Source organism: Bison bison, unplaced genomic scaffold, assembly GCF_000754665.1.
Source record: "Bison bison bison isolate TAMUID 2011002044 unplaced genomic scaffold, Bison_UMD1.0 scf7180017864037, whole genome shotgun sequence".
NCBI classification, from domain to species: domain Eukaryota; kingdom Metazoa; phylum Chordata; class Mammalia; order Artiodactyla; family Bovidae; genus Bison; species Bison bison.
This window is the reverse complement of record NW_011494609.1, coordinates 9,171,091-9,181,578: the sequence shown is the minus strand read 5'-3', so window position 1 is coordinate 9,181,578 and position 10,488 is coordinate 9,171,091. Positions and strand designations below refer to the sequence as shown.

The following is a 10,488-nucleotide window of genomic DNA, read 5'->3' as shown; positions in this document are numbered from 1 at the left end:
AACTGCAAGGCAAGATCAAGGGTGGGGGATAGAAAAGGTACAAATGGCAGGAAAGCTCTCCTGGCAAGTGCAGTGGGGATGAGCAAGAATGAAGTCAGCCCAGGGCTGTTTCTTAAGAATCCCCAGTGATGCAGCGTACACCTACAGGCACAGAGCACTGTCACTGACGTTCTTCTAACCTCATCTTGTCTTAGCGACATCAATCTCACCTCTACAAACCATCAGGGGAGAATTAAATCTACTTCGTGAGAGTGATGAGGTCATGGTTCGGGGGCTGCTCTGCGGATGTTCTCCATGGCTAGAGCTTGCTTTGGTGCAACCTGCTGGCCAGTGGCTTGGGGATGACATCGCCCTGTGTGCCAGGCCTCCTGGTTGAAAGAGCAGCCCCAGCACAGAATGCAGTGCTAGGCAGGAGACTGACCCCTCACAGGAGTCATTACAGCTGCTAGACCACCACCAACTCTTTGTGACCCCATGGACTATAGCCCACCAGACTCCTCTGTCCATGGGATTCTCCAGGCAAGAATACTGGAGTGGGTTGCATTTCCTCCTCCAGGGGATCTTCCCCACCCAGGGCTAGAACCCACGCCTCTTGTGTCTCCTGCACTGCAGGAGGATTCTTTATCACTGCACCATCTGGGAAGCCCCACAGCTGCTGGGGACTGCATGTGAAACAATGTACCTTCTACCCCAGCCTGAAGAGACCACGTAGACTTAAGCTGCCTGGATGTCACCTCCTGCCCCCTGCCCATCAGGAGGTGCCATCTACACCCTCTTACCCATGGCACCTTCTGAATGAAAACCCTGTAGATATTCTGCTAGGAAAGTTAATGTCAAGAGGCAGGCTCACAAAGAAAATACATGATTCAGTTAAAATGAGGACCCAAAAGTTCCCCTTCCCTTTCTGATTGATCCTGGAGTTTCAGAGAGCCCAGCCTGTGTGCAGCAAAATCCCTGTATCTCTGCACTCTGTCCGTGGGCAGGCAGCCTCGTTCCAGACTCAATCCCACTCAGACCAAAGAAAGACTTCACATCTACAAGGAAAAGCAACAGGCAGGAATTGCCAGGAGAACAACTGAAAAAGAAACACAAGACACCAGCTCTCCGGGACATTAAGACACACTACAGAACCTCTGTGGGCTTCGCAGGTGGCACAGTGATAAAGAATCTGCCTGCAGTGCAGGAGATGGAAGAGATGTGGGATTGATCCCTGGGTCGGGAAGATCCCCTGGAGTAGGAAATGGAAACCCACTCCAGTATTCTTGCCTGGATAATGCCATGGACAGAGGAGCCTGGTGGGTTACAGTCCATAGGGTCACACAGAGTCAGACACAACTGAAGTGACTTAGCATGCATGCATGTACAGAACCTCAAGGATTCCAGGCGTGTGGTACCAGCCCATGAACACACAGATGACCAGTGGGGCCAACACCGGGCATTCAGAATAGACCCCAACGTGTATGGAAACAGTCAGTGACAAGAGTGGCATCCCAAATCACTGGCTAAAGATGGAGCTGTGAAAAATCGGGATGTGGGAGGAGCCCCAGATAGAACACAAACGTAACCGCACAGGGAAAGAACACAACCGCCAGAAGCGGCAGGAGACAGAGTGAACCTGAGAAACCGGAAAACAGGGTCCTGGCTGCACATAAACGCGAGAATCTAGTCAGGAAATGTGCTTCTCACGGGGGTACAGGTCAGCAATCCAGAAAGGACGTTATATGTACGCTGGAGTTGACCAAATAAGTACGTTACAGACACTGAGTCCCAGATGCCTCGCTCTTGGAGGAGGAAGTTAGAGATAAGGAAAGGGGAAGATGAAAATGAACTCTGTGCCATTGACCTGGAATCTTGGTGATCAGTATTTGTTGCTCAGTGGCTCAGTCATGTCCGACTTCTTGTGACCCCATGGCCTGTAGCACGCCAGGCTTCCCTGTCCTTCATCATTTCCCAGAGTTTGCTCACACTCATGTCCATTAAGTCGGTGATGCCATCCAACCATCTCATCCTCTCTTGCCCCTTTCTCCTCCCGCCTTCAGTCCTTCCCAGGATCAAGGTCTTTTCCAACGAGGTGGCTCTTGGCATCAGGTGGCCAAAGTATTGGAGCTTCAGCTTCAGCATCAGTCCTTCCAATGAATATTCAGGGTTGATTTCCTTTAGGATTGACTGGTTTGATCCCCTTGCCATCCAAGGGACTTTCAAGGGTCTTTTCCAGCACCACAATTTGAAAGCATCAATGCTTTGCTCAGCCTTCTTTATGGTCCAACTCTCATATACATACACGACTACTGGAAAATCCATAGCTTTGACTATATGGGCCTTTGTCAGCAAGGTGATATCTCTGCTTTTTTAACACATTGTCTAGTTCTGTCATAGCTTTCCTTCCAAGGAGCAAGTGTCTTTTAATTTCATGGCTGCAGTCATCATCTGCAGTGATTTTGTAGTCCAAGATAATAAAATCTGTCCCTGTTTCCATTTTTCCCTCATCTATTTGCCATGAAGTGATGGGACAAGGTGCCATGGTCTTAGTTTTTTGAATGCTGAGTTTTAAGCCAGGATACTTGGAATGGTTTGCCATTCCTTTCTCCAACAGTATGAAAAGGCGTGTCAGCATAGTCATGATTTTGAAGATAGAGGCAGAGAGACGCGTTACATGAATCTGTGCCACCCATATGTATCTTTCCTAGGTCTGTTCACTAAGAGGGTCTAGAAGCAACGAGACCCCAGCAGTAATAAGCACCCCTGATGCCCAGATCTTGTATTCTAAATAATTCTTTAGTAAAAGGAATCAGAGCTGCTTGGAGAAGTGGTCAAATCCAGGGCCAGAGAAGAAGAAAATACAAGATGAGTCTACAACAAACATCTTGCAGAACCACCAAGGAAATGCTAATATATATATATATATATATGTGGAAGAACACAAAAGAGCTTCTAGTGGCCAAAACAACAACAGTTTAAACAACAGAACAAATAGTGACGGTACTGGATTATAGGGGCTTCCCAAGGGGCACAGTGGGCAAGAATCCGCCTGCCAATGCAGGAGAGGCAACAGACTCAAGAGACGAAGTTTCGATTCCTGGGTTGGCAAGATTCCCTGGAGTAGGAATCGGCATTCCACACCAGTATTCTTGCCTGGAAAATTCTATGGACTAGGAGCCTGGCAGGCTATAGCCTCTGGGGCTGCAAAGAGTTGGACATGACTGAGCACATGCATGCTGGGTTGTAACCCACGGAATAAAGCAAATATCCATGAATACACACTTATGTAAATACTCAAAAAAATGTATAGATGAAAGAGAAGTGTCAGCTCTCTCTTGCAACAGAATTCCAATGAATAAATGCAGAAGGAAAGACAGAAAAAGAGAAAATCATCATTAGGCAAACTCCACAGAAGTGTTGCAGACTAGATACGTGGATGCCAAAATCAGTGTGCGAAAGTGTGAGGAGTAACAGGATTTGTGCAGTCTCAAAGTATCTCCCCAAGATATTTGTTAACTATAGGGAGAGAGAATAAGGGAGACGTAAGATACAAGAAGAGAAATGGGTGGAAATCACCTTAACACAGGGATCAAGGCCACAGTCCCCATTGGTAAGCCACGCTGACGTCATAAACCCATGAAACAGTACACTCAAAGGGGCACATCCCTTCTGTGGTTTGTGGAACTGCAGCCCAATTGTGCAAAATGCCGAACTGAGGGATATTTGGCAAAACAGCAATCAATACTCTTCAGAGTTGTCAAGGTCATGAAAAAACAAGGGAAGACTAGGAAACTCTTACAGACTGCTGGAGACAAGCACAAAGCAACAACTCAACAAATGTAGGACCTGAACGGGACCCTGGAACAAGAAAAGGACACTGGTGGAAAACAAGGGAAACCAAGCAGAGTCTGCAGTTTATTAAAATGTTTTGTTAATTTCTTATATTGTTACAATGCTAGTATCATTGTACCATGAAATATAGTAACACTGTGCCAACGTTAATTTCTTATATTAGAATAACATTAATATCATTGTGCAGGTCAGGAAGCAACAATTAGAACTGGACATGGAACAACGGACTGATTCCAAATAGGAAAGGGAGTACGTCAAGGCTGTACATTGTCACCCTGCTTATTTAACTTATATGCAGAGTACATCGTGAGAAATGCTGGACTGGAAGAAGCACAAGCTGGAATCAAGAATGCCGGGAGAAATATCAATAACCTCAGATATGCAGATGACACCACCCTTATGGCAGAAAGTGAAGAGGAACTCAAAAGCCTCTTGATGAAAGTGAAAGAGGACAGTGAAAAAGTTGGCTTAAAGTTCAACATTCAGAAAACTAAGATTATGGCATCTGGTCCCATCACTTCATGGGAAATAGATGGGGAGACAGTGGAAACAGTGTCAGACTTTATTTTCTGGATCTCCAAAATCACTGCAGATGGTGACTGCAGCCACGAAATTAAAAGACGCTTACTCCTTGGAAGGAAAGTTATGACCAACCTAGACAGCATATTCAAAAGCAGAGACATTACTTTGCCAACAAAGGTCCATCTAGTCAAGGCTATGGTTTTTCTAGTAGTCATCTATGGATGTGAGAGTTGGACTGTGAAGAAAGCTGAGTGCCGAAGAACTGATGCTTTTGAACTGTGGTGTTGGAAAAGACTCTTGAGAGTCCCTGGGACTGCAAGGAGATCTAACCAGTCCATTCTAAAGGCGATCAGTCCTGGGTGTTCTTTGAAAGAAATGATGCTAAAGCTGAAACTCCAATACTTTGGCCACATCATGAGAAGAGTTGACTCACTGGAAAACACTCTGATGCTGGGAGGGATTGGGGGCAGGAGGAGAAAGGGACAACAGAGGATGAGATGGCTGGATGGCATCACCGACTCGATGGACGTGAGTTTGAGTGAACTCCGGGAGTTGGTGATGGACACGGAGGCCTGGTGTGCTATGATTCATAGGATCTCAAAGAGTCGGACACGACTGAAAAACTGAACTGAATATCATTGTACTATGAATTGGCACTGTGGTAAAGAATCCACCTAACCAATGCAGCAGACACAGGTTTGATCCCTAATCTGGGAAGATTCCACATGCCTCGAAGCAACTAAGCCCGTGTGCCACAACTACTGAGGCTGTTCTCCAGAGCTCGGAAACCTCAACTACTGAGCCCACTCACTGCAACTACTGAAGCCCGTGCACCCTGGAGCCCATGCTCTGCAACTAGAGGGTAGCCCCAGCTCTCTTCAACTAGAGAAAAGCCCAGCCCAGCGCAGCCAAAAATAAAAATAAATTTAAAAAGTTTTATAGTAACACTGTACCAATGTTAATTTTTTATACTGTTACAATGTTAATATCATTATGTTATGAATTATACTAATATTGTACCAATGTTAATTTCTTATACTGTTACAATTTTAATGTTGTACTATGAACTATAGTAACACTGTATCAATGTTAATTTTTATACTGTTACAATGTTAATATCATTGTACTATGAATTATAGTAACATTGTACCAATGTAATTTCTTGTTTCTGATTATTGCGGCCCTGTATGGTTATGCAGGCTGGATAAGGAAAGGATAGAGACTCTGAATTGTTTTCACAACTTTTCTCTAAATCTAAAAGCAGTAAAAAATTTTAAAGTTTTTTTTAAGGGGATGTTACAAGAAAGCAGCCCATCTTGACCCTATTGGCTAATGGCTTCACACAGATGTCATCTCATCTGGACTAGCTGCCGTTTCCCAGTCTGAACCCCAAGTTATCCTCTTCCAGAGATGAAGCACAGAGAGGTCAGGGCTTGCCCAAGGTCACACAGCCCCAGAGCTGCCTGCCAACCTAAGCAGAGAAGACACAGCTCTTCCAAGCAGCTCAAGAGGTCCCCTCCCTACTCAACAAGCCGGGGGGCTGGCGGGAGTGGAAGTTAGCTTTGGCTGCATTTTAGTTGACATTAACACTACGCCCACTCTTCCTTCCCCTGAATCCCCATCTTGCTGAGAGAATGGGTGAGCGCAAAGAACAACCTGAACTGGCATCTCTTCCTCGTTTCTACTGACAATCTGCAGAGTCATCAGTGAGCCTCCTTTAGGTTGATGCTTTACAAGTGAAAAACAAAGCACATTAAACAGCTTGCTTGGCCCAGGCTTGGCCAGCTCCCAAGCAGGGGAGGCCTGAGTCCAGACAGGCTGAGGTACATCACCACCGTTTCTCCCCTTCAGTGACAAGTTTCTAACAGGGGCTGTTATTCATGCCCTGAGACAGCTGAGCACTCGGCACCGGGTGGGCTGCGCCTGGATGGACAGAGCTCTGGCCTCCCTCACAATCCTGGGAGCTGATGAGGGCACCAGTGACCCCACAGTGCTGCTGGGGTGGGAGTGGGGCAGCATTCACCAAAAAATGGGGAGGAGGGATTTTTGTTCTGAGACCTGAAATACTGCTGTTGTTTTTCAGTCGCTCATTCACATCCGACTCTTTGCAACCCCATGGACTGCAGCACGCCAGGCTCCCCTGTCCTTCAACGTCTCCCAGAGTCTGCTCAAATCCAAGTACATGGAGTCAGCAATGCTATCTAACTATCTCATCCTCTGCCACCCCCTTCTATTGTCTTCAGTCTTTCCCAGCATCAGGGTCTTTTCCAGTGAGTCGGTTCTTTGCATCACATGGCCAAAGTATTGGAGCTTCAGCTTCAGCATCAGTCCTTTCAATGAATATTCAGGGTTGATTTCCTTTAGGATTGACTGGTCTGATCTCCTTGCAGCCCAAGGAACTCTCAAGAGTCTTCTCCAGCACCACAGTTCGAAAGCGTCAAGACAAAGGCTGAATAAGTGTTGGGGATAGAAGGAATGCCCTGTGGGAAGACCCCACACAGGAAAGAACCCAATGTTTGAGCAACAGAAAGGAGAGTAATTCGACGGTCAAGTGAAGGGTGACTTGACTCAAGGTCACCTTCCCATTTTTACCAGCTGACCACTTATACTGTGGCCACCATCGGTGCTCAAGGACCTTGAATTTTTGTGAGCAGCACTTGAAGGAAGCTCATTACAGAACAAGAAACCTCCAAGTCAGGTCACTTTGTTTACTCCTCAAATTGCTGCAGCTCATATACAAGGCAGAGCTATTAATACCATGTTTTAAGTTCACACGGCATTTTCCTTTTTTTTTTTTTTTTTTTTTTTTTTTTTTATGAAGACCACAAATTGTCCTACAGTCTTGGTCATCTACATTTAGAACATTCCTCTGAAAAGAATCCTGGGGCAAAGGACTAAAGAAACAAACAGCTTCATGACTCTCCCCACCAGGGCCTGGGCCTACTCAAGCAACCCATTCCCAGACAAGTCCAGAACATGGTGCTTGCTCTCAGACCACTGCTCCCCGCATGTAGTCCCAACAGCATCAGCCTTGGGAGGGAGGCTCTGTCCAGCCTGTGGGTAGGGGTTCTCAAGACCATGGGCTCTGGCTTTCAGAGCTGGTGACCTGCTGTGGAAAGAGCAGCCCCAGAGTCAGCGGTGGGTGTCAAGGTTGTGGACTGCTGCTGGGGTGATGTCACCCCAAACCACTTTGTAAATATTCACGGAAATGCAAAGTGAAAACCTCTACTGTTGCCCTCAGATAACAGGCAGGGCATTAGTTCCCAGGTTGGTGACTGAACCAATCCTGGGATCTTCCTGTTCTCATGGACCGAGCCGCGATCAGAGCAGCTGATGTCAGGTGTTTGCAATGCCAGTGTGGAGAGGTGTTGCTGGATGGGGGGACTTTGACTGACTGAATGCTGGCTGGCGTATGGACACTGTGTGTGTCCAGCAGCTTCTCTCTAGTGAAGAGCTAGCCTCGGGAACTTGTGAAACATATAGTAGCCTCCCTGTACCCTGCTGACTCCCTGGGTCTGAAGTGGGGGAGGTGGCAGGCATGCATATTCTTTCAAAGGTCTCTAGGCAATTTGCCAGTGTTCCCCAAATACCAGGCATGTGCTGCCAGAGCAGCCACGCTCTCTTCATCTGTCTCTCCAACTCAGCATCCTGTCTAATCATAAGGAGTAAGGGTCAAAACTCTGCAGGACCCCCTGATACAAGGAGCCTGCCCTGCCTCAGTCACTGGTCATCCAGGGTCAAAGGAGACTCCACAAGTTACTAACCATCTTTAACTCCCTGGAGACACGAGCCCCATTGTTGGGGATGATGTGTTAAACAATCGTACCCTTTGATCCTTTCTTGCTGGACTGAAGGAAATATTTGAGTCTCAAAGTCAAATTTGCTGCCCATGGGGGACCATGGACCCTTGCAGATGTAGATGAACCATGAAGACCCCTGGCCCTTTGTTCTAGCTCAACACTGGCAAGTCTCTCCAGTTCATAGTCCTCTGTCTCCCCTTTTGGAGAAGGAAGAGGTGCTGCTAGAAGGGTTTAGGGTTCCTTGAAGTCCTAAGATACGAGCTGGGGTAAAACAGGATGAGAGGAGTTGCTCCACTCCGGAGAGAACTCCACCTTGCACAGAAAATGCTAGAGACGACTGAGTTACTGCCAGTCCCCCAGCGACAGGAGTGCTCTCCTCTTGGGCCAGGGCAAACAGACAGCAGCATGGCGTGGGGGCAGGAGGGGCCTCTAAGCTGGCTCGCTGAGCCGAACGTGGACTTGGAGTTGTCAACCCTAATCGGGGATTAGTGGGAATCGAGCTGAAGGGAGGACAGAGGGAGAGTCCCGCAGGGCTGGCTGCCAGGTCAGGACACCCACTAAAAACAGCAGGGCCTGCTCACCCACACTGCCACTAGTGCTGCGATCGGATGGCCCAGGACAGGGGAGGGGGCGTGCCAAGGCCATAGTAGCAGTTACCCAGATCCTATCTGATGGGCTGCCATCTATGGGGTCGTACAGAGACGGACACGACTGAAGTGACTTAGCAGCAGCAGCAGCAGATCCTATCAGCCTGCAGAACCTTCCATTTGAATTCAAATCAAGCAACACGTCCAGGTACCAGAGAGAGCAGAGTCACACACACACACACACACACCCACACACACACACACTGAGCCACCTGATATCACACTCAGACCCAACTGCTGTCAAAGAAGACTTAGAGCTGCCTTGAGCTTATACTCAGTATATCATTGTCCCTTCCAGGCAGGAGTTCTGGAAAAACTAGTGTCTAAGATTCTGCAGTGCATGGTGAATAGCAGAGGACAGGCAAATAAGCCAAACCTCCCCCAACTCAAGCCCCCAGCCGAGGCCTCCGCCCACACAGATGCAAGCGAGCAGGAAGAAAGGTCTTCGAAAACTTCAGGTATTTTCTCCAGTTACTCGAAGGGCTGCCCACAAATTCCAGGGCAGAGATTTCCTCCTTTCTCAGCCCTCCAGGCACACAGGTAATCTGGAAGCTTCCAATCAAGGCAATTGCAGGTTCTGAGCCAATCAGGAAATGTCAGGGAGCCAGGCAGAATGGTTTAAGCAGGACTGTCCCAGACTTACAGGAGGGAGGGTTGTGCCTCTGCCTGACTCTCTCAAGAGCCCCAGTGTGACAACAGGGCCCTACAGATCAGCTCCGAAAAGGCTGAGAAGCAGAATCAGTGGCCCACATCATGCCCCCGTCTCTTCCAGCTGAGACAAGACTTTCACCCGCTCACAACTCCAGCCTGCAGTGTACTCAGCCCTAGTGCCCAAGCCCAGGATACCCGGTCAAGCAGGGGTCAATGACAGCAGCTTTGAGGGGAAACAAATTTGTGTTTGCTTGTCCAGGTGAGGTCACGGGGCTTCAGGGCTCCCACAAGAAATGGGGTGGTTCCTCTGAAGAGCTGTCCGGTTCTGGCAGCAGGGGTCACAGACTCCAGGCACCAGGGCAATCGGAAGTCAAATGACCTTGAAGGCTTTTTGCACCCAAAAGGCATGGTAATTTTTTCCCAGAGTTCAGAACACGGTGTTTTGTTGGATTTACACTCATTCGCACTCAAAGCTTTTCTGTTTTTTAAGTCCGTGGCTACATGAGTCAAGGCCATGGCACAAGGACCAGACAGAGGGCTCGCCATGGAGTATTCTGAAGGCTGATAGTTTAGACACACAGCATTTGCTGTTTCCAAAGCAAAAGGCCATGGGCTTCTCCACTAAGTTCCCAAGCAGGTGGAGGGGCATGTACATCTGAGAGCAAGGAGGACTGGCAAAGACTTAGAGCCCCAGACCCACCAGGCCTTCATTCCTCCTATGGAATATTTAGAAACAGCAGACAAGAGGAGCGCATCATTAAACCAAGATGCCTTAAGAGTAACAATAAGCCACCCAGTCATTAACTAGACCAGGAACACAACCACAGGTGCCCAAGGCAACAGAGTTCAGACTAAGCCCCTGAGTTTTCATTTCAAGCTTCATTTCAAGGCAATCACAGGTTCTGAGCCAATCAGGAAATGTCAGGGAGCCAGGCAGAATGGTTTAAGGAGGACTATCCCAACCAGCAGGTAGCTGGGTTCAAATCCTAGCTCTGCCACCCACGGGCTGTGTGACCCTAGGCAGGCTACTTAACCTC

At 48.0% G+C, this 10,488-nt stretch overlaps 1 protein-coding gene across 1 annotated transcript in view; it reads right to left on the bottom strand.

The window, feature by feature from the left end:
- C2CD2 (C2 calcium-dependent domain containing 2) overlaps positions 1–10,488 on the bottom strand; it is a 65,807-nt gene that overhangs the window by 54,135 nt on the left and 1,184 nt on the right. Inside the window, exon 3 of the mRNA XM_010835009.1 lies at positions 8,500–8,627. Coding sequence (XP_010833311.1) covers positions 8,500–8,627 — 128 coding nt within the window. The remainder of the gene's footprint in view (positions 1–8,499; positions 8,628–10,488) is intronic.